Genomic DNA, 21602 nt, shown 5'->3' on the forward strand with positions numbered 1-21602 from the left:
GGAGCAAGAGGAGAAGGAGGAGGAGGAGGAGAAGGAGGTGGAGCAAGAGGAGAAGGAGGAGGAGGAGGAGGAGGAGGAGGAGGAGGAGGAGAAGGAGGTGGAGCAAGAGGAGAAGGAGGAGGAGAAGGAGGTGGAGCAAGAGGAGGAGGAGGAGGAGGAGGAGGTGGAGCAAGAGGAGAAGGAGGAGGAGGTGGAGCAAGAGGAGCAAGAGGAGAAGGAGGAGGAGGAGGAGGAGGAGGAGGAGGAGGAGGTGGAGCAAGAGGAGAAGGAGGAGGAGGAGGAGGAGGTGGAGCAAGAGGAGAAGGAGGAGGAGGAGGAGAGGTAGGTGGAGCAAGAGGAGGAGGAGGAGGAGGAGGAGGAGGAGGAGGAGGAGGAGGAGAAGTAGGTGGAGCAAGAGGAGGAGGAGGAGGAGGAGAAGTAGGTGGAGCAAGAGGAGGAGGAGGAGGAGGAGGAGGAGCAGGAGCAGGAGCAGGAGCAGGAGCAGGAGCAGGAGCAGGAGCAGGAGCAGGAGCAGGATTTCTTCCAGGGGATGCCGGGGACCTCAGACTCCCGTTTCCGCCTGTTGCGACAGGCAGGATCCCATTTCTTTGGGTCACCAAGAGACAGAAACCTGCAGTGGTCACCACGCTCCCCTGCCCCAGCCGCTGCCCCACCTCGGGAGCTGGGCTGGGGGCGGCGGGGGCCGGGCCGGCCCCGGGTCCCCATGGTCCCGCCTGGGCCACGGCAGCTCCCTGGGGACTGCGGGGCCACGGGGACGCTGGAACCACCCCAGGATGGGCTTCAGGAAGAGCGGCCTCTGCAGCAGCAGCTCGTTTTGGAGGCAGAGGACACGGGCGGCCTGGTCGCCGTCGGCCTCCAGCTCCCGTCCGTCCTGCGCCTCACACCTTTGCTGCTGGTTGGTCACCGCTTCTGCCAGGTTTGGTGCTGCCCGAGCTTCCCCCCAAGCTCCCTCGCCAAATGCTCTCTCTCCTGAGGGTTAACTTGGTCCTTCCTTCGTGTCAGACTTCACGGGCGCTGGGTCTTCAACTGGTCCCGCTCTGTCCTTTGCCGACGTGGTAGCTGCTTCTTTCTCCTCCTCCTTCACGGTAGATGAGCCACCCCATTTTACATCCCGTTTGCTGGGAGTAAAGACAGAAAACCACCACGCGGAAGGTTGACAAGCGGTGAAAAAGAACGGCTCGCACTCTGCTGGGTGAATCTAAGGAGGTAAGGACTACGCCGAGCGCTGACCCTTCGTGACCTACAGTCTTCTCAGGGAATTGTATAGCGTCCGTTACGAAGACGGGTTTGGAGGAATTCTCTACCGCGAGCGGGGGTTTTAAATCCTTTTCACCATTCCTCTGTAGCTTGAAGAGCTTTTTTTACGCTATAAATGCAACGAGGAAAGCTTTTAAGAAGTGCTTAGCGAAGGGCAAGCAAGAACAGTGAGAGCTGTTAGCCCGTAAACCGAAACAAGAGGTTCCAACTTCTTCTCGTGCCATGGATTGGGGTTTTTCCCAGGGACCGGCGTGGGTGTGGGTTTTTTGTCGTGATTGTTGCTGGGTTTGGGAGGTTTTATAGTCCGGACGTTACGCGAGGTGTTACCGCGCTCCCCGAAGGAGATGCGTCACTCTTCGGTGGCCGGGCAGGCTTCAGCCGGGAGGTGAAGGGTGGGGGTCCGCTGCCGCGTGCGCCGGGCTGATCTGAAGCCTTGAGCACTGGGTCTGGCTCTGGGCTCCCCCTGCCTGGTAGGGAGAGTCCATCAACGGGCCCCAAAGGTGACGAAGGGACTGGAGCGTCTCTCCCATGGGGACGCTGGGAGAGCTGGGCCTGCTCAGCCCAGAGAGGAGGAGGCTCGGGGGGGGCGTCCTCAATGCGTCTCAACCCCAGGGTGCAAAGCGGACGGAGACCAGCTCTTTCCAGCGCTCCCCAGTGCAGGACCAGAGGCAACGGGCACAAACCCAAACACGGGAGGTTCCCTTGAACCTCAGAAAACACTTTTTTGACCGTGTGGGTGACTGGGCCCTTCCAACCTCAACCGTTCTGTGGTTCGGTGATCCGTGAGTGGAGACATCATCAAATAGCGTTCGTCCTCTCTGCTGCCCGCCTTAGGAACCTCTAGAAATCTCTCAGGGCGCAGATAAGGAGCCACCGAGATGCTCTTCAAATCGGCCAACTCTTATTTGGACGCCAGCGCGATCCCTATGTTTAAGGACGACATTTCTGAGCCGCCTTTCGAGCCCTCTGCCTCTTGGGCTGCGGATGAGGGGACGGATCCCAAACGCCAAGACAGTTTAGAAAAGAGAGCGTAGTTTGCTCAGGTTTCCTATTCCGACGGCATCTGCGTCGTGGCTGAACCCCAGCCAGCGACTAAGCCCCGCGCAGCCGCTCCACAGCGGGATGGGAAGGGTCAAAACGAGAAAATGCATGGGTTGAGACGAAGCCAGTTGAAGAGGGAAAGCGAAAGCCGCGCACGCAAGGGATTCATTGACTCCTTCCCATCGGCAGGCGGGGGTTCAGCCATCCCCAGGAAGGCAGGGCTCCGTCCCGCCCAACGCTTGGCGATTCCACGATTCTGTGACTCTACGTTAACGTCCCGTCGGCAGCTGTTAACACCCGACACCGACCGGAGGAGAGAGGCAGGTGGAAACATCTTCGTGCCGAAAGAGATTTTCAGAACGGAGGGGAGGGCGCGAATTTTAAGATGCCAGCGATTGCAGAAATGCGGAGAGAGCATCTCGTCCCGTCTGTGGTGAACTCCGCCCGGCGGCCAGCGTCGTGTCCTCACGGGAATGATGAAAGCTTAGCCCGAGATTGCCAAAGAATCGCTAAATGTCATTAGCAACCTCAAAAGGCAGTTGGGAGAGAAACACCCGGTCAGGATACTCGCCTTCCCTTTTGTCACCCGGCTCCGAGCTGAAAGCAGGAGGGGTTCTCGATCACGGTCCAAAACCAGCCCAAGGCGGAACCAGCAACCTCCATTTCCGAAAGGTTCCCTCCAAGGGCAAACGCAGGGGAAGATGCTTCCTTTTCCTCTTTTCTGCATGAGCTCTTGCGTTTGGTAGGAGGAAGAGAAGAGCTGAAGCGACAAAACCTCGGACTTGTGTGCAGCGTGACTAAATGTCGGACGTAACACTGCCAAGGGGGAGAGGCAGGGCTCCGGAGTGGGCTGAAGGGAAGGGAAGGTGCTGGGGACGCGTGAAGACGGGGCTGTGGGAGAGCTGGAGAGCAAGATGGAGGTCTGCAGGGAGCAGGAGGGCAACTGTGGGGCTTGGGACACCCCGAGAGGAGCCAAGTGCCCCGGGGCGAGTGGGGCCGGTGACCCCCCCCAGAGGACACCCTGCCCCTCCCGGCCTGGGTGACGGGTTTGGAAAATACCCGCGGCCTTCGGAGAAGAGAGACGTCGTCCTGGTGGCCGTTGCGGCCATGAGGGACTCCAGCGTCTGTGACAAGAGGGAGGCGAGCGGCATCCTGGATGTGGCCGTGAGAGAGCCTGCCTCCCGGCCGATGGAGGTAAGCGGCCCGCGGCCGCCCTGCCCTTGAGCCCTTGCAGGCGCTGTTCTTCCATGACGTCCCACCCTAACCCAGTGCCTCAGGCACCTTGAGGCCATTTGAAGCCAGCAGAGGAGGATGGGAAGGGCAGCAGGTTGAGAGGCAGCTGAGGACACGGCTGCAGCCCAGCGGCAGCACCATCCTCACCTACGTGCCCTCCAGGTGCCGGGCATCGTGAGGTGCATCCGTGAAAACGTGGCGTGCGTCCGCCCGGCGTCCGCCCGGCAGAGCCTGGACTTGCTGCTTCTCCTGATGACGGAGCAGGGCCCCGGGGAAGCGGTCACGAGCTTCTTGAAGCTTGAAGCGACAGGTACTGACCCCAGCAGCCCCCGGGGGCTTGGGCCGTGCGGGGAGAGGGGCCTGGAGACCTTCTGGCTGCCAGAGCCATGGGCAACTGCAGGACAGCCTGGGTCCTGCGGGGCTGGCCCGGGCACGCAGCGTGGTGGCCGAGGTAGCCCTGCTGACAGAGCGCTCTGGGCCTGGTCAAGGGAAGCCATGTTGGCTTGTTTGTCGCACGAGCCGTGGGGGTCCGCACTGCCTGGTGGTGGCCACCTGGGGAGCTTTGCAGGCCCGGAGGGTTACCAAGCCTTCTGGCCGTTCGGGCCAGTCGGGAAAGGGGGTGGCTGAGCAGGGGCCACGCGTTCTCCCCGTGTCCCCGTCAGCGTGCCCATGGCCACCGCCTGCCAGGAGGCTGCTGCAGGGATTCCTCTGCCGCCTGGGTGAGCATTTCTGCCAGGGTGATCGTTCGCCTCTTCACAAAAAGGCAATTCTCTGCTTCCTACAGGCAAGAAAAATGCTGGTCCTGCTGCCGGACATCACGGCGGCCCGGGAGAGTGCCAACATGGACAACAAGATGAAGGCCCTGCTGGTCTTCAGAAATGGGATGGGTCACACGAGGAGGGAGCCTGACCGCTCTGCAGCCGGCGGCGAAGCTCCGGCCGCTCTTTGATGATGGGAGGCCGCTGTGGGAGCCTCTCCCCTCACATCAGCCCCGCTGGCGCCCTTCCTCAGGGAAGTCCTCCTGTCCTCCTCCTTCCCAGGAGTCCAGCCGGCTGCGCGCGCTCTCCATCTGCCTCTTCCAAGACGCGATACAGATGGTGGGGGGGAAGGACAAGCGGCAGGTGAAGGAGAACGTGCGGAGAAGCCCGCTCCCGCTCTTCTTCCGCACGAGGGACCAGAGCGAGAGCCTGGCCAAGGTAGAGATTTCCAACGCGACCAGTGCTGCGGGGAAGGGCGTGCTGCCACCGCAGGCGTGGCCTGGGCGTCAGGGAGGGGCAAGGGCTGCCGGCCGTTGGCCTCTTGGCGTCTGTGTCGCCCCAGGGTGCAACTGCCCGAGTCGCTGAGGACAGGGCAGAGCTGCCCTCCTTCCCCGCCCCGGTCCCACCGCTGCTGCGGAGGGCAACTGGGGAGGGCCTGGGCCAGCCCCCTGCCCTTGCGCTCTCTCCAGCTGGTGCAGGACAGGAGCAGAGGTGAAGACTGCCTGAGTCAGGGCCTGCCGTACTTGAAGGACGCTCAGGTCCCCTTGCGAGAGGCGGCCGTGAGGTTCATCGGTGAGCCACAGCCCCTGGGGACCCTCCTTTGGCAGCCTGGCCCCGGTCCCAGCCGCTGCATGGCAACAAGGGGCAGCCCTGTGGCTACCAGAGCCCCGGCTGCCCTGTGCCTCCCTCTCCCAGCCCTGCCCACGCAGGAGGGCTTGGTGGCCACCTTGCTCGGTCCTGAGCAGCAGCTTCCAGCTGATGCCCTTGTCCCACCTGCTCCCCCTGGCCAGGGAAAGGGACCGGTGGGGCTGGCATGGCCTGGAGGGGACGCCTGGGGGTCTCTGCAGATCGGTGGCTTTCAGCTCTGTCCTCTTTCCTCCTCTTGCAGCCCTCCGGCTTTTGGAGAAAGACGCCGAACTCTCGGTCTCGTCCCCGGCAGCTCAGAGCGTGCTGATCCCAAGAGGAAGAAGCCAAGATGGGGACGGGGGCTGCGGGCGCTGCGCCGCTGGCCCTGCAAAGCCGGGCAGAAGCGAAGCTCTCTCCAAGAAAATGGATTAAAGCTGGAAGCACAAGCCCAAGGCCAGGGTGTCCTTCAGCCGGGAAGCACCCTGAGCGTGCCGAGGTGTGCTTCTGCCCCCGACACGTCCCTCTCGCCACTGCGACACCATTGGCTGGACCCCAAATCCCAGCCTGCATCAGCCCCGGACCAACGCGGGACCCAACACGAGGCCCGAGGGCTTCGAGACAGCGATAGGTTTGATGCGGTGGTAGCCCTTGGGCTCGGGAAGGTGGCCACCGGCTCCGGCCCTGGAGGAGGTTTCTGAGCCTGCGCTCTCTGGAGCAGCGCGGCCTGGGCCGTGGGGATGGGTGTAGCTGGAGGGCTGCAGGCTGCACCCTCTGCCGCCGGCGTTTTCCCCGGGCCGTCCTCGGCTCTTGCAGCAGAAGGATGAAGCCCATGAGCTGCGGGCGTTGCCCGATGGTACGTTCCCCCGACGGTTTTCATTTCAGAGACGTTGCGGTGGTTGGGGAACTGCTTCTGGGTCTTCTGGTGAGGGGTAGAGGGCGTCGAAAATGCCTCGGGCAGAACGGAGCCCCGTTACGGCCGGTCTCTCAGCCAGGGCTGCGGTGACCGACGCGTGTTGGCTCCAACCAGAGGAGAGAACCGACTGGGTTTGGTTTCTGTGGGTTTGGTGGGGTTTCCCCTGATTTTTCGTGTTGAATTCAGCACGCGATTAACAGCTGCTCGTCGCGACGTGCGACTGATGCAGCTTCCAAGTCCCGGCGCGCTCTTTGCCTGGCGTAAAGGCCTCGTTGTCGCAGAGACCCTGCCTCAAACGGTCCTCGCCGCTGCAGGGGTTGAATTTTTCCTTGTCCCTTGGCTAATTTTGCGGGTGTAAGAGTGAAACGCCGTAGACGTTCTGCTCCCGCTCTTTATAATTCGGTTTGGCATGGCTAGCTCTTTCCAAGTGAGCTCCGTGGTGAAACACAGTCTTCGACACAGACGAAGCAGAGACGTTGAATGCTTTCTTCGCCTCCGTCTTCAACGCCGATGATGGGCTCTGGGCTGGAGAACCACGACTGCGAGAAGGACAAACTCCCAACCAACCCCGAACTTGTGAGGGATTTGCTGCTCCAGCTGGATCCCGGTAAGTAAGGGGGCCCGATGGGATTCATCCGAGGGTACTTCAAGAGCTGGGTGACGTCGCAGCGAGACCTCTCTCAAGGATTTGTCAATGCTCTTGGGAAGCTGGGGAGGTCCCAGTTGACTGGAAGCTGGCAGACGTCATCCCAGTCTTCAAGAAGGGCAACAGGGATGACGCCGGGAAGCGCAGGCCTGTCAGTCTCACCTCTGGGCCCGGCAAAATCATGGAGAAGATTCTTCTGGGCGTTATTGAGAAACACCTGGAAGACAACGCAGCCATTGGCCCCTGCCAGCACGGCTTCACGAGGGGAACGTCCTGCTTCACAACCTTAATTTCCTTCTATGACAAGGTTACCCGCCGGGTCGACCAAGGGAAGCCAGTCGATGTCATCTTTTTGGACTGCAGGAGAGCCTTCCATACCGTCTCTCCCAGTATCCTCCTGGACAAAACGCCCAGCATCCAGCTGGATAAACCCATAATGCCATGGGTGAGCAATTGGCTGATGGGTCGGGCGCAAAGGGTTGTAGGAAATGGGCAACATCGGGCTGGCGACCAGTCGCTAGCGGGGTTCCGCAGGGATCCGTCTTAGGCTCTTCAAGCTCTTCATAAAGGACTTGGATGCAGGACTGGAAGGTTCGTCATCCCGGTTTGCCGATGACACCAAACTGGGAGGAGCCGTTGACGCTCTCGGGGGCAGGGAGGCCCTGCAGAGGGATCTGGGCAAATCAGAGAGCTGGGCAACCACCAACCGTACGAAGCTGAACGAGGGCAAGTGCCGGGTTTTGCACGTGGGACACGGCAACCCCGACGTACCTACAGCCTGGGGAAGGAGAGATCGGGGGGTCCTGGTCAACGGCAAGTTGAACACGAGCCAACGGTGAGCGCCGGTAGCCAAGTGGGCCAACCGTGTCCTGGGGCGCATCAAGCACTGGATTGCTCGCCGGGCGAGGGAGGGGATGGACCCGCTCTACGCCGCGCTGGTGCGGCCTCATCTTGAGCACGGTGCGCAGTTCTGGGCGCCGCGATGCAAAAAGGACGCGAAGCTACTGGAGAGCGTCCAGAGGAGAGCCACGAAGATGGCGAAGGGTTTAGGGACGAAGCCGTACGAGGAGCGGCTGAAGTCCCTTGGTCGGTTCAGCCTGGAGAAGAGGAGACTGAGGGGAGACCTCGTCGCGGTCTGCCGCTTCCTCACGAGGGAAGGAGGAGGGGCAGGCGCTGATCTCTTCTCCCTGAGGACCAACGACAGGGCCCGAGGGAACGGCAGGAAGATCTGCCAGGGGAGGGTTAGGTCGGACATTAGGAAAAGGTTCTTCACCCCGAGGGTGGTGGAGCACTGGAACGGGCTCCCCCGGGAGATAATCACAGCGCCGAGGCTGACAGCACTTAAGAAGCATTTGGACAACGCCCTCAGCCACGTGGTGGGAATTTTGGGGTTGTCCTACGCAGGGAGAGGAGTTGGACTCGATGATCCTTGGGGGTCCCTTCCAACTCAGGACATTCTGTGATTCTGTGAACTCCCTGAAGCCGAAAGCAGAAACCAGAAAGTTGAGAGGCAACTGAATGTCCCAAGCGGAGGAGGAAACCTGACAACAAGGGGAAGGGCGTACCTCCAGAGAGTCTGCTGAGAAGGCGTCCTGAGGCATGGCCACTGGCTCAGGAGAGGTGGGAAAACCTGGCCGTTTCTTCAAAGTACCCCAACGATTCAGCTGGATTTTTCCTCTCTTGATACCTACACACAGGGATCAGTCCCTTGGCCTATGGGCCATCCCTCTAAAACGTCTGCTGCGTTCCTTCGGTCCATGACTTTGGGCTCCATCTGTCACAACAGTCCTTCAGGGCAGGAGAGGTGGCGAGTGGTGTTGGACCGTTGCCTGCTGAAGCCAGCTCTGGTTCCGTTATCGCTGTCAGGTTAAACCACAACACACTGGAAAAAAGCCGAAAAGTGTAGACGCCTTTCTTTGCTTTGGATCTTTCTCTTCAGTTCTTCATGCTCCCATTTTCTGACATCTGACAGGCATTAAAGCAGGATCCTTTTGTGTCTTGCGCAGAGCCCCGTGTCCCCAGAACCTTCCCTGCCCAGGACTCCTCCGCCTTTGCACAGAGCGAGTCACACCGAGGTGTCGACCTCTCTTCACTGCTCTGGATGTTGGGTTAGAGGGTCACTTACAGCACGGGAGGATTCATGTCCCATAAACATCTGCTCTGCTCCAGTTAGAAACAGGGCCCAACCTCATAGGTTCGTAAAAGCACTGAGGCTGAAGGGACCTCAGGAAGGCTGCAGCCCACCCTCTCAGAGGCAGGGTCAGACCCAAGCCGTTCAAGGCTTGATTCAGTCCGAGTTGGAAAAGCCCCAAGGACAGAGACTGCAGAACCTCTGTGGGTGACCCGTTCCAGCGCTGGGCTGAGCTGGTGGGGAAAAAAGGTTTCCTTATGTCCTGGCTGAACCTCTTCTCTTCCACCTTCCTCCCGTTGTCTTTTGTCTTCCCACCATGCACCACGGTGAAGAGCCTGGCTCTGTGTTCTCCATGATCTCCTCGTAGGGACTGGCAGGCCGGGATGAGGTCCCCCTCAGCCTGCCCTTCTCAAGGCTGGACAAGCCCAGCTCCCTCAGCCTCTCCTCACCGGCCAAGTGCTCCAGTCCCTGCCTGTCCTCAGGGACACTGGTGGTGTTGATCATCATAAAAATGAGGCTTTGGAGCCTAAAATGAGGCTTTGGAAGGCAAAAGTAGGAGTTGGGAAGGCAAAAGTAGGAGTTGGGAAGGCAAAAGTAGGAGTTGGGAAGGCAAAAGTAGGAGTTGGGAAGGCAAAAGTAAGAGCTTGGAAAGCAAAAGTAAGAGTTGGGAAGGCAAAAGTAAGAGTTGGGAAGGCAAAATGAGGCTTTGGACACTACAAATGGAGTTTTGGAGCCTAAAAAGAGGTTTTCTGCCCCCCAAATATGAGAGTTTAGATGGTCAAAATGAAACTGTGGGCCCTAAAGAAAAAGGCGCTGGGTAATAAAAGATACGTCGGGAGCTTAGGAATGAGAGCTTGGAGCCTCAAAAAGAGGGTTTGGGCCCTCAAAATGGGGCTTCGGCCTCTAAAACTGAGGCTTTGGACCTTTGTAATCAGATTTGGGGCCTTAAAAATGACGCTCTGGGCCCTTAAAATGAGTCTTTGAACCTTAAAAGGGGGGGTTGGGGCTCATAAATGAGGCTTCGGACACTCGAAACGGAGCTTTGGAGCCTAAAATGAGGCTTTCTGACTGAAAAATTAGGGTTTAGACCCTAAAAATGAAACTGAGGGCCCTAAAAAAAAGCTCTGGGTAATAAAAGACAGGTTGGGACCCTAAAAATGAAGATTTCGGCCTTCAAAATGGGGTTTTGGGGCCTCAAAATGGGGTTTTGGGCCCTCAAAATTGGGCTTTGGGCTCTCAAAAGTGGGCTTCGGAAACGAAAATGAGGCTTTGAAGCCTGAAATTAGTTTTTTTTGCCCTCAAATAATGCTTTGCTACCAAACACTAAGGCTTTGCAGCCTCAAAATGGGTCTTTAGAGGCTAAAAACAAAGTCTTGGACGTGCAACAAATGAGGAGTTTGGGCCCTAAAATGGGAATTTGGAACCTAAAATGAAGCTTTGGGCACGAAAATGACGAGTTTGGGCCCTAAAATGAGGAGTTTAGACCCTAAAATGAGGAGTTTGGACCCTAAAATGAGGCTTCGGGCACTCAAATGAGGAGTTTGGGCCCTAAAATGAGGAGTTTGGGCAATTAAAATGAAGCTTTGGGCACGAAAATGACGAGTTTGGGCCCTAAAATGAGGAGTTTAGACCCTAAAATGAGGAGTTTGGACCCTAAAATGAGGCTTCGGGCACTCAAATGAGGAGTTTGGACCCTAAAATGAGCCTTTGGACAATCAAAATGTGGCTTTGGGCCCTAAAAGGAGGAGTTTGGGCCCTAAAACGGGAGTTTGAAACCTAAAATGAAGATTTGGGCACTAAAATGAGAAGTTTGGGCCCCAAAAATGAGGCGCTTGGGCCCTAAAATGAGAAGTTTGGACCCTAAACTGAAACTTTGTACCCTAAAATGAGGAGTTTCGACCCTAAAATGACGGTTTGGGCCCTAAAATGAGGAGTTTGGGCCCTAAAATGAGGCTTTGGGCTGAAAAATGAGGAGTTTGGGCCCTAAAATGAGACTTTGAGCCCTAAAATGAGGAGCTTGGACCCTAAAGTGAAGCTTTGGGCCCTAAAATGAGGAGTTTGGGCAATCAAAATGAGGCTTTGGGCCCTAAAGTGAAGATTTGGGTACTAACATGAGGAGTTTGGGCCCTAAAATGAGGAGTTTGGGCCCTAAAATGAGGAGTTTGGGCCCTAAAATGAGGAGTTTGGGCCCTAAAATGAGGAGTTTAGACCCTAAAATGAGGAGTCTGGGCAATCAAAATGAGGCTTTGCACCCTGAAGTAAAGCTTTGGGCACTAAAATGAGGAGTTTGGGCCATAAGATCAGGAGTTTGGGCCCTAAAATGAGGAGTTTGAACCCTAAAATGAGGCTTTGAGCCCTAAAATGAGGAGTTTGGACGCTAAAATGAAGCTTTAGGCCCTAAAATGAGGAGTTTGGGACCTAAAATGAGGCGTTTAGACCCTAAAATGAGGAGTTTGGGCCCCAAAAATGAGGCTTCGGGCTTTAAAATGAGGAGTTTGGGCCATACAATGAGGCTTTGGGCCCAAAAACGAGGAGTTTGGGCCCTAAAATGAGGCGTTTAGACCCTAAAATGAAACTTTGTACCCTAAAATGAGGAGTTTCGACCCTAAAATGAGGGTTTGGGCCCTAAAATGAGGAGTTTGGGCCCTAAAACGAGGCTTTGAGCCCTAAAATGAGGCTTTGGGCCCTAAAATGAGGAGTTTGGACCCTAAAATGAGGATTTGAGCCCTAAAATGAGGAGTTTGGGCCCTGAAGTGAAGCTTTGGGCCCTAGAATGAGGAATCTGGACCTGAAAATGAACCTTTGGGCAATCAAAATGAGCCTTTGGGCCCTCAACTTGCCTTTCAAGAGCTTCCCAACATCCACCGCGGCCAGGAATTCAGGACCCGGAGCCGGGAATGATTCCTTACCCTTTGTCTCACCACCACTGATCCTCCGGCACTTCCCATTTCAACCCATTGACCACATTTCAATGATTTACTTCAAAAAAAAAAACCCCGGAACCCCGAAACCCAGATGACTTCTTGCAAAAAACAATGAATCACCGTTTCATCGGAAAACAGGGAAGAAGCGTTGCCTCGCCATGGGGAAGTTCTGCCTCGCGGATGAGGTTCCTCAAGAATCGGGAAGTAAAACTGACATTTATTTCCTCCGAGCCCGGCGATAAAACTCGACGGTCAGCAGATGCCAGCGAGGAGAAAAGTTATTTCTGCTCCTTGCGCTTGCGTCAGGTTGGGTTGGGTTGATCCGTCGTTTCCCCCAGATGTTCGGCATCGTCGTCTCTGCCTGAAGAGAATCACAAAAAAAGAGGCTTTTAACCCCGCTTAGAAGCCCCGCCGCGGCCTGGCAAAGACCCAAGCCACCCGTTTTTGCCTTTTCTCACCCCAAAAAAGCTCTTCTGGAGACTCAAAGGACCCACGGCTCCTTAAATCAACTCAAATTCGGGGTTACCGCTTCAAAACCACGGTCGAAAAGAAGCACCCCACCAAAATCGCGCCATCTCCCGTGTCTTCCCACAGGCCGGCGACAACCCAACAGCTCCAGTTGAGTTGGCCAACTGGGAGCGCCTTTTCCCCCCCCAACTCTGGGCGCTTTTTCCTCCCCAAAACCCATCTCCCGCTCCCAATTTTCCGACCGAAGCCGCCGCCGTGGCTCATCGGGAGGGCGAAAGCGGTGACGCGGGTGACACCACGCAGATGCTCGGGTTGACCTCGGCGATGTTGCAATTTTATGATTTATTTTTTTAATTTAAGGTCAGGGGTTTTTATTTTTTTCCTCTTTTTTAGGTTGGTTGCCGCCGTTCCGTAGCAACCGGGGGCTCATGTGACGGCCGTGCCACCGGCCCGGAGCGAAGGGGAAGAAGATGTTCCTGTCATTGCAGCAAGGGAAAGAGGAGGACACCGCCCGCCATGGGGGCCCTTCACCTCATCCCGCTGCTCGGTGAGCCTTCCTCCTCCTCCTCTCCCAAGCCCACCAACCCTCCCTTTTTTCCCTATCCCTTCCGTTTTCCACCCAATTTCCAACTCCTCCCTTCTTCCTCCGGCCCTCCCCATTTTTCCGCACTGTCTTCCCCCGTATCTTCATTTTTTTCCCCAAAAAAATCACTTTTTTCACCAATTTCTTCCCTTTATTCCCCAATTTCTCCCCTTTATTCCCCAATTCCTTCCCTTTATCCCCCAATTTCTGCCCTTTTCACCAATTTCTCCCCTTTTCCCCCAACTTCTTCCCTTTATTCCCCAATTTCTTCCCCTTATTCCCCAATTCCTTCCCTTTATCCCCCAATTTCTCCCCTTTATTCCCCAATTTCTTCACTTTTTTCCCAATTTCTTCCCTTTATTCCCCAATTCCTTCCCTTTATTCCCCAATTTCTCCCCTTTTCACCAATTTCTCCCCTTATTCCCCAATTTCTTCCCCTTATTCCCCAATTTTTTCACTTTTCCCCGCATTTCTTCCCTTTATTCCCCAATTTCTTCCCTTTATTCCCCAATTTCTTTCCCTTATTCCCCAATTCCTTCCCTTTATTCCCCAATTTCTCCCCTTTTCACCAATTTCTCCCCTTATTCCCCAATTTCTTCCCTTTATTCGCCAATTTTTTCACTTTTCCCCGCATTTCTCCCCTTTTCCCCCATTTTCTTCCCTTTTTTCCCAATTTCTGCCCTTTTTTCCCCAATTCCTTCCCTTTTTCCCCCAATTCCTTCCCTTTATCCCCCAATGCCTTCCCTTTATTCCCCAATTTCTTCCCTTTATCCCCCAATTTCTCCCCTTTTCCCCAATTTCTCCCCTTTATTCCCCAATTTCTTCTCCGTCGGACGGCATCGGGGCAGCGACTCCTTCGGTCCTTTCCCATTCGCCTCTTGGATTGGATCCCTCCGGCCACGACGGAGCAGCCCCTCCCGCCCTTTTTTTCCGTTTGCCTTTTCTTTTTCTTCTCCATTTTTTCTTTTTCTTTCCATTTTTCCTTTCCCTTTCTCCATCTTCTTCTCCTTTTTTCCTTTATTTTCCTTTTTCTTTTTCATTTCTCGCTGTTCAAGTTTCTTTTTTCTCCTTCTTTTCCTTTCCATTTGTCCTTTTCCCCTTCTCTTTCCATTTTTCTTTTTTCTTCCCATTTTTCCTTTTTATTTTCCCTTTCTCTTCCCATTTTTCCCTTTATTTTTCCCTTTTGCCTCCCATTTTCCCTTTTTCTTTCCATTTTCCCTTTTCCTTTTACCTTTTTCCTCCCATTTTCCCCTTTTCTTCCCATTTTTCCTTTTTTTTTCCCATTTTTCCTTTTTCTGGTCGCTTTTCCCTTCTTCCCATTTTTCCCTTTTCTTCCCATTTTTCCCTTTTCTTCCCATTTTTCCCTTTTCTTCCCATTTTCCCTTTCCCTTCCCATTTTTCCTCTCCCTTTTTCTTCCCATTCTCCCTTTTTTTTTTCCATTTTCCCTTCTCCTTCCCATTTTTCCCTCTTCTTTCCCCTCTTTCTTCCCATTTCTCCATTTTTCCCCCCTTTTCCTTCCCATCCTCCCTTCCCCCGATTCCCCCTCCCCCCTCACTCACCCTCTCTCTCTTCCAGCCTCCCTCCAGACGCTTCTCCTACCCGTGGCACCCACAGGTAATGCCTCCCACCCCCAAATTCGCCACTTTTTACCCCAAAACCCGACGCACCTCAGCGCCGAACCCACCGAGGTCCCGCCTCCGGGCACCCAACGACCTCGATGACGATCCAGCCCCCAAAATCTCCATTTCTGAGGAAAATCGGGTGGTTTTGACGCCATCTGCTCCACTCTCACCTCCTCCAGCCCCAAAATCTCCAGTTCTGAGGAGAATCCAGTCGTTTCTCCTCAATCTGCTCCTCTGTCATTTCCTCCAGCCCCAAAATCTCCATTTCTGAGAAGATTTTTGAGGTAGTTTCTCCTCCAATTGGTCCAAATTTGACTTCTTGGCCCAACCGACGCCTCTGATAGGCCAAATAACCCGGAAAACCCACCCAAGCCCGCCTCCTCGGGGGCCATTTTGGGCTGGAAACCCCTCTTTTGACCTAGATAAGCTCTCCCCCAATCTCAGCACCAAGGCGATGGCGTCTGACGGGTCCCACCTCACCTCGAAGGCTTGGAGACCTCCCCCCAGCTCCCGTCGGCGGGCAACTCAGTTTCGCCCCCAAATCCTTCCTCCCCAGCCCTTCCTCCTCCTCCCAACATCACCGTGACGCCGGAAAAGCTGGAATATCTCATCGGAGACACCATCGCCATCCAATGCACGGCTCCCTGGTCAAAGAAAATCCAAGGTTTTCAGTTTTCCGGGACAAGCGGTTGGGCCGTGGACATCAGGACGACGAGGAAGACCTACGTCTACCGCTTCAACGTCACGGGGCCGAAGGACGGGGGGGCGCACGCTTGCACGTACACGGTCATCAACCAATTCCGCCAAACCGTCCGCTCCCAGGACAGCAAATCCATCATCATCAGCGTTAAAGGTAGGCGAGACGCCGCCGTTCGCCTCCGTCCCACCATCCATCCGCGGCTCCTCTTCCTCCAAGCCCCAAACCGGCCGTTTTTTTCCTCAAATTTAAACCCGGCAAAGCCAAATTCACCGCAACGCCCCGCTGAGGTCCACGGAGATGGAACTGGGTGGGCGAAAGAGCCAAATTCCACCCCACCCCCACCCCCCCCCCAGAATCCCCATTTTGGGTCTTTTTTTTTTCATTTTCAGACCGTCCCCCTCAACCCACGCTGGTGCTGAAGTCTCCAAGCCGCGTCACCGTCGAAGGCCAACCCCTCGTCTTCCTCTGCACGGCCCCGGCGACGGACGCAGAGCGGAAGTTTCATTTCTACAAAGGGAAAATCGAGGTCATCGGCGGAGCCGAATTGATTTTGGGGAACGCCGAAGCCCAGCTCCGGCTGGGGGAAAGCGATCGGAATCACACCGGTAACTTCACCTGCCGTTACGAGGAGAAAACCGAAGGCCGCTGGATCCGGTCCTACCTCAGCCAAGCCGTGGAGATCCTCGTGAAAGGTAACGGCAACATTTTTGAGGACAAATCCGGCTTTTTTTAGGCAAGAGGGCTAGCCGTTCGGCGAAGCGACCGCGAACCGCGACGCCTCGGTTCGGCCAAGAGCGCTGAGCGGAAGCCTCCTCCCGCTCGTTCTTCCTTTGCTTAAAATTGTCCTTTTTAAGCCTTTTTCCCCCCGATTTTTCTCCCCAGAGCCCGCCGCGGCTCCCCGCTTGGGCGTCGAGCCTCCCAGCGGGGTGGTGAGCGAAGACGATCCCCTCCGGCTCACCTGCGTCGCCTCCAGAACCGACTTCAAGCTAAAGTTTCGCTTCTACAGGAACGGGGCGGAGATCCCGCCGGGCCAAGGCGGCTCAAAAAGCGGGAACGTCGGGAATTCTTCCCACCTTTTCTTCCCGCGAAGCCCCAGGAGGTTCAGCGGGCGATTCAGCTGCGGGGTGGAGGAGGAGGTGGGCGGGACGTGGGTGCCGGCGGCCCGGAGCGAAGCCGTGGAGGTCGCGGTGAAGGGTAGGTTCCCCTCCCGGCGCGGCCCCGGCGGAATTGGGCCGCGAGTCGCGTCTTCGCGGCAGCGTCTCGTCGCGATGAGCTTCATCTCGTGACGATGAGCTTCGTCTCACGACGATGAGCTTCGTCTCGCGATGAATTTGATCTTTTCGTGATGGTGAAGTTCATCTCGTGACGCTGAATTCTGCCTTCTCGTGACGACAAATTTCATCTCGTGACGATGACTTTCATCTCACGACGATGAATTTCATCTTCTCGTGACAATGAATTTCATCTCGTGACAACAAATTTAATCTCGTGACGATGACTTTCATCTCACGATGATGAATTTCGTCTTCTCACGACGGTGAATTTAATCTCGTGACGATGAATTTCATCTCGTGATGATGAATTTAATCTCGTGACGACGAATTTCATCTCACAACGATGAATTTCATGTTCTCGTGACAATGAATTTAATCTCATGACAAATTTCATGTCATGATGAATTTAATCTCACGACGGTGAATTTAATTTCGTGATGATGACTTTAATCTCATGACGATGAATTTCATCTTCTCGTGACAACGAATTTAATCTCGCGACGACGAATTTCATCTCACGACGACGAATTTCATCTCACGATGAACTTAATCTTGTGACGATGAATTTAATCTTTTCATGATGATGAATTTAATCTTGTGACGATGAGTTTCGTCTTCTCGTGACGACAAATTTCATCTCGTGACGATGAATTTAATCTTTTCATGACGATGAACTTAATCTCGTGACGATGAATTTCATTTTCTCGTGACGACAAATGAAATCTCGTGACGACCTTCATCTTCTCGTGATGACGAATGAAATCTCATGATGAATTTCATCTTCTCATGATTTTAATGTCATGACGATGAATTTCATCTTCTCGTGACAATGAGTTTCATCTCACGATAATGAATTTCATCTCGTGACGATGAATTTCATCTTTTCATGACAAATTTAATCTCGTGACAAAGAATTTCATCATCTCGTGACGAGTTTCATCTCATGATGAATTTAATCTCGTGACAAATTTTATCTTCTCATGACGATGAATTTCATCTCACGACCATGAACGTCATCTTCTCGTGACGACGAATTTCATCTCACGATGAATTTAATCTTCTTGTGGTGATGAGTTTCACCTTGCGACGGTGAATTTCATCTCGTGACGAGGAATTTCATCTCGTGACGAGGAATTTCATCTCGTGACGATGAGCTTCACCTTCTCGCCACGATAACCTCACCTTCTCATGAGCTTCATCTTCTCACGACGATACGTTTCACCTTGCAAAGCGGAATTTCACCTCGCGACGCTGAGTTCCGTCTTTTCACGACGCCGAGTTTCCTCTCACGACAATGAATTTCCTCTCACGATGCCGAGTTTCCTCTCACGACGCCGAGTTTCCTCTCACGACGCCGAGTTTCCTCTCACGACGCTGCGTTTCCTCTCACGACGCTGCGTTTCCTCTCACGACGCTGCGTTTCATCATCTCGTGATGATTCTCATCTTCTCCCGAGTTTTATCTCCTCGTGACGAAGCTTTGAGCTTCCCACCCTCGCGCGACGATGCCGTGCCTCCCACGCTAACGAGCTTCAGGACCACGCGCGTCATCGCCTCACGATGACCAGTTTTATGTCGTGACGATGAAGTTCGTCTCCTCACGATGATGAAGATCATTTCGCGATGAGGTTCATCTCCTCACGATGATGAAGTTCACGTCACAATGAAGTTCATGTCACGATGATGACGTTCGTCTCCTCACAACGATGACGTTCATCTCACGATGATGAAGTTCACCTCACGACGAAGTTCATCTCGTGATGATGATGTTCACCTCCTCACGATGACGTTCATCTCACGATGATGAAATCCATCTCCTCGTGACGATGACGTTCATCTTGTGATGATGACGTTCATCTCCTCACGACGAAATTCCTCGCCTCGTGACGATGACGTTCATCTCGTGACGATGACGTTCATCTCCTCACGACGATGACGTTCATCTCACGACGGTGACGTTCATCTCCTCGCGATGATGAAATTCATCTCCTCGCGACGATGACGTTCATCTCGCGACGGTGACGTTCATCTCGTGACGATGAAATTCATCTCCTCACGACGATGACGTTCATCTCGCGACGGTGACGTTCATCTCGCGCCGACGAAGCCCCCCTCCCCGCGACCGCCGAGCTCGCCTCGCGCCGCTGAGCTCCGCCTTCGCGCGCCGACGACCGTTGCTCTCCCGCCCTTGACCCTGAGGCGCCGCCGCCCCCTTCTTCTCTCTCCCCAGACCTCCCTTCCCAGCCTGCTTTGCTCCTGGAGCCCGCCTCCGGTCACGTGACGGACGGCGACCCCCTGGCCCTCACCTGCGTGGCCGCCGGCCCCCTCGCCCAACGCAAATTCACCTTCTACAAAGACGCCGCCCAACAATTCTCCGCGATGACCTCAGAGGACCGCGCCCTTTTCACCATCCCCGTCGCCGAAACCGCCCTCACCACCGGCCTCTTCACCTGCCGCTACGAGGAGAAGCTCAACGATAGGTGGATCCCGTCCCCCTTGAGCCAATCCCGGAGGGTCATCACGCAAGGTGAGCTCCTCCCGCCGCCCCGCCCAATCGAGGCGCTGGAGCTGGAGGGGGGGGGGGGCGGGAGTGATGTCATCGCCCAGGGTGACCTTCTGATGACATGGCGGCAGGCTAAATTTGGCGGGAAACGGGTTGGGTTTGGAGAGGGGGCGGGGCAAGCCGGCATCTCCTGGCCTATGGGGTGGCCCCGAGGGGGACGGACAACTCGGGGGTCAGCGGGAGGGAAAGGGGGAGGAGCCGGGGGGCGGAGGAGGTCGCTTATTGGGCGTCTCTCTCGACCAGCCCGCTTTCACCTCGTCCCATTGGCGGCTGGCTGTGCCGCCGGCGCCGTCACATTGCTTCTGGGGCTCCTATTGGCCGTTTGCCTGTGTCGGAGGCGGAGAGGTAAGCGGTGGGGGGAGGGGACGACAGAGCGGGCTATCGCGATAGGGGAAGGAAGCGGTGACACCTCGGAGGAGAAGGTGTCGGCTCGAGGGCCACGCCCTCCTCCGAGGACGCCCTCCAATTGGCGAATCGCGCCCAAACCCCCAAAATATCGACCAATCCCGAGTGCCTTCCCCCCAAACCTGCGGTGGCGGCCCCAGGTTCTCCAACCACGCCTGAGGGTGGGGGGCGGGGGATTTCCCATGAGCCTTTTCGGCAAAGCCACACCCACCACCGCCACCGCCGCCTCTCGGCCAGGCGGCGTCCATTGGAAGGGGCTCCACAACAAGGAGGACGCCAGCACCTACCCCATGGCCAATGTCTACGGCGGTGATGCGTGACCTCGACGGCGCCGGAGCGCGACCTCCTTCCCGGGTGCGGCGGCGGTGAGGAGGAGGAGGAGGAGAGGGCGACCTTCCTCCCTCGAGTCGCTCGACCCCACCGTTGACTTTGTAGACGATGCCTGGCGTCGGCGCTCAGTAAAGATCTCCCTTCCCGTTTCTCCTCCCCTTTCCCAACGCCAGCGGGAAGCGCAGCCAAGATGGCCGACGGCGCTGGTTTGGGTGACACGGGGGGAGGAACGCCCCCGCGCCCAAGCGATGAGTTTTGGAGGGCGGAGCGCAGTGGCTGGCTCCCCAACATGGCCGCCGCCACCTCCACGGGCCGCCTGCCCCCCAAAATGGCCGCCTGCCCCCCAAATTGCCCTTTTGCCCCCCCCAAAATGCCCTCTTGCCCCAGAAAATGTCCTTCCACTCCCCAAAATGGCCGCCTGCCTCCCAAAATGGCCTCTTGCACCTCACTGGGGCCCTCCTACCCCCCAAAATGGCCACCGCCTGCCCCCCAAAACGCCCTCTTGCCCCCCAAAATGTCCTCTTGCCCCCCCAAATGCCTTTTACCCCCCAAATGCCCTCTTGCCCCCACAATTGCCCCCTTGACCCCCCAAAATGCCTCTTTTGCCCCCCAAAATGGCTTCTTGCCCCCCCCAAACTGCCCTCCTGCCCCCCAAAATGGCCTCTTGCACCTCACTGGGGTCCCCCTACCCCCCAAAATGGCCGCCCCCTGCCCCCCAAAACGCCCTCCTACCCCCCAAAAATCCCCTTAGCCCCAAAATTGCCCTTTTGCCCCTCAAATTTGCCCTCCTGCCCCCCCCAGCACCTCGCACCTCACTGGGGCTCTCCTCCCCCACAAAATGGCGGCCGCGCTCACCGCGCATGCGCCGACCGGTACCCGAGGGGAGGGGGGAGAGCGGCGCGGAGGGATCTGCGCATGCGCCGACCGGTACCCGAGGGGAGGGGGGAGAGCGGCGCGGAGGGATCTGCGCATGCGCCGACCGGTACCCGAGGGGAGGGGGGAGCGCGGCGCGGAGGGATCTGCGCATGCGCCGACCGGTACCCGAGGGGAGGGGGGAGCGCGGCGCGGAGGGATCTGCGCATGCGCCGACCGGTACCCGAGGGGAGGGGGGAGAGCGGCGCGGAGGGATCTGCGCATGCGCCGACCGGTACCCGAGGGGAGGGGGGAGCGCGGCGCGGAGGGATCTGCGCATGCGCCGACCGGTACCCGAGGGGAGGGGGGAGAGCGGCGCGGAGGGATCTGCGCATGCGCCGACCGGTACCCGAGGGGAGGGGGGAGCGCGGCGCGGAGGGATCTGCGCATGCGCCGACCCGTACCCGAGGGGAGGGGGGATCGCGCGGAGGGATCTGCGCATGCGCCGACCGGTACCCGAGGGGAGGGGGGAGCGCGGCGCGGAGGGATCTGCGCATGCGCCGACCGGTACCCGAGGGGAGGGGGGAGAGCGGCGCGGAGGGATCTGCGCATGCGCCGACCGGTACCCGAGGGGAGGGGGGAGAGCGGCGCGGAGGGATCTGCGCATGCGCCGACCGGTACCCGAGGGGAGGGGGGAGCGCGGCGCGGAGGGATCTGCGCATGCGCCGACCGGTACCCGAGGGGAGGGGGAGCGCGGCGCGGAGGGATCTGCGCATGCGCCGACCGGTACCCGAGGGGAGGGGAGAGCGGCGCGGAGGGATCTGCGCATGCGCCGACCGGTACCCGAGGGGAGGGGGAGCGCGGCGCGGAGGGATCTGCGCATGCGCCGACCGGTACCCGAGGGGAGGGGGGAGAGCGGCGCGGAGGGATCTGCGCATGCGCCGACCGGTACCCGAGGGGAGGGGGGAGCGCGGCGCGGAGGGATCTGCGCATGCGCCGACCGGTACCCGAGGGGAGGGGGGAGCGCGGCGCGGAGGGATCTGCGCATGCGCCGAC

General features: G+C 57.0%; 2 protein-coding genes and 1 long non-coding RNA gene across 3 annotated transcripts; 2 read left to right on the forward strand and 1 right to left on the reverse strand.

Annotated features, from left to right (window-relative positions):
• Nucleotides 1-276: 276 nt before the first annotated feature.
• Nucleotides 277-5567, forward strand: LOC148051889 (uncharacterized). The gene is made up of 4 exons (XM_087735023.1): nucleotides 277-3841; nucleotides 4316-4727; nucleotides 4979-5081; nucleotides 5398-5567. Exons 2-4 carry the CDS (start codon nucleotides 4410-4412, stop codon nucleotides 5565-5567), a joined length of 591 nt encoding a protein of 196 aa, XP_087591149.1. The 5' UTR covers nucleotides 277-3841; nucleotides 4316-4409.
• Nucleotides 5568-6522: 955 nt separating this feature from the next.
• On the forward strand, nucleotides 6523-19843 carry LOC148051890 (Fc receptor-like protein 5). The gene is made up of 9 exons (XM_087735022.1): nucleotides 6523-6655; nucleotides 12611-12764; nucleotides 14377-14415; nucleotides 14980-15276; nucleotides 15513-15815; nucleotides 16006-16317; nucleotides 18627-18923; nucleotides 19203-19304; nucleotides 19602-19843. The coding sequence occupies exons 2-9, from the start codon at nucleotides 12734-12736 to the stop codon at nucleotides 19682-19684; spliced, it is 1464 nt and encodes a 487-aa protein (XP_087591148.1). The 5' UTR covers nucleotides 6523-6655; nucleotides 12611-12733; the 3' UTR covers nucleotides 19685-19843.
• Nucleotides 11788-19790, reverse strand: LOC148051891 (uncharacterized). The gene is made up of 2 exons (XR_015699426.1): nucleotides 19652-19790; nucleotides 11788-12110 (listed from the first exon to the last, which is right to left on the reverse strand). It is a non-coding gene; the product is annotated as an uncharacterized LOC148051891 (long non-coding RNA).
• Nucleotides 19844-21602: the final 1759 nt, after the last annotated feature.

This window comes from Nipponia nippon, unplaced genomic scaffold (genome assembly GCF_047370975.1).
Source record: "Nipponia nippon isolate SJK-2023a ecotype South Korea unplaced genomic scaffold, ASM4737097v1 scaffold_51, whole genome shotgun sequence".
NCBI classification, from domain to species: Eukaryota; Metazoa; Chordata; class Aves; order Pelecaniformes; family Threskiornithidae; genus Nipponia; species Nipponia nippon.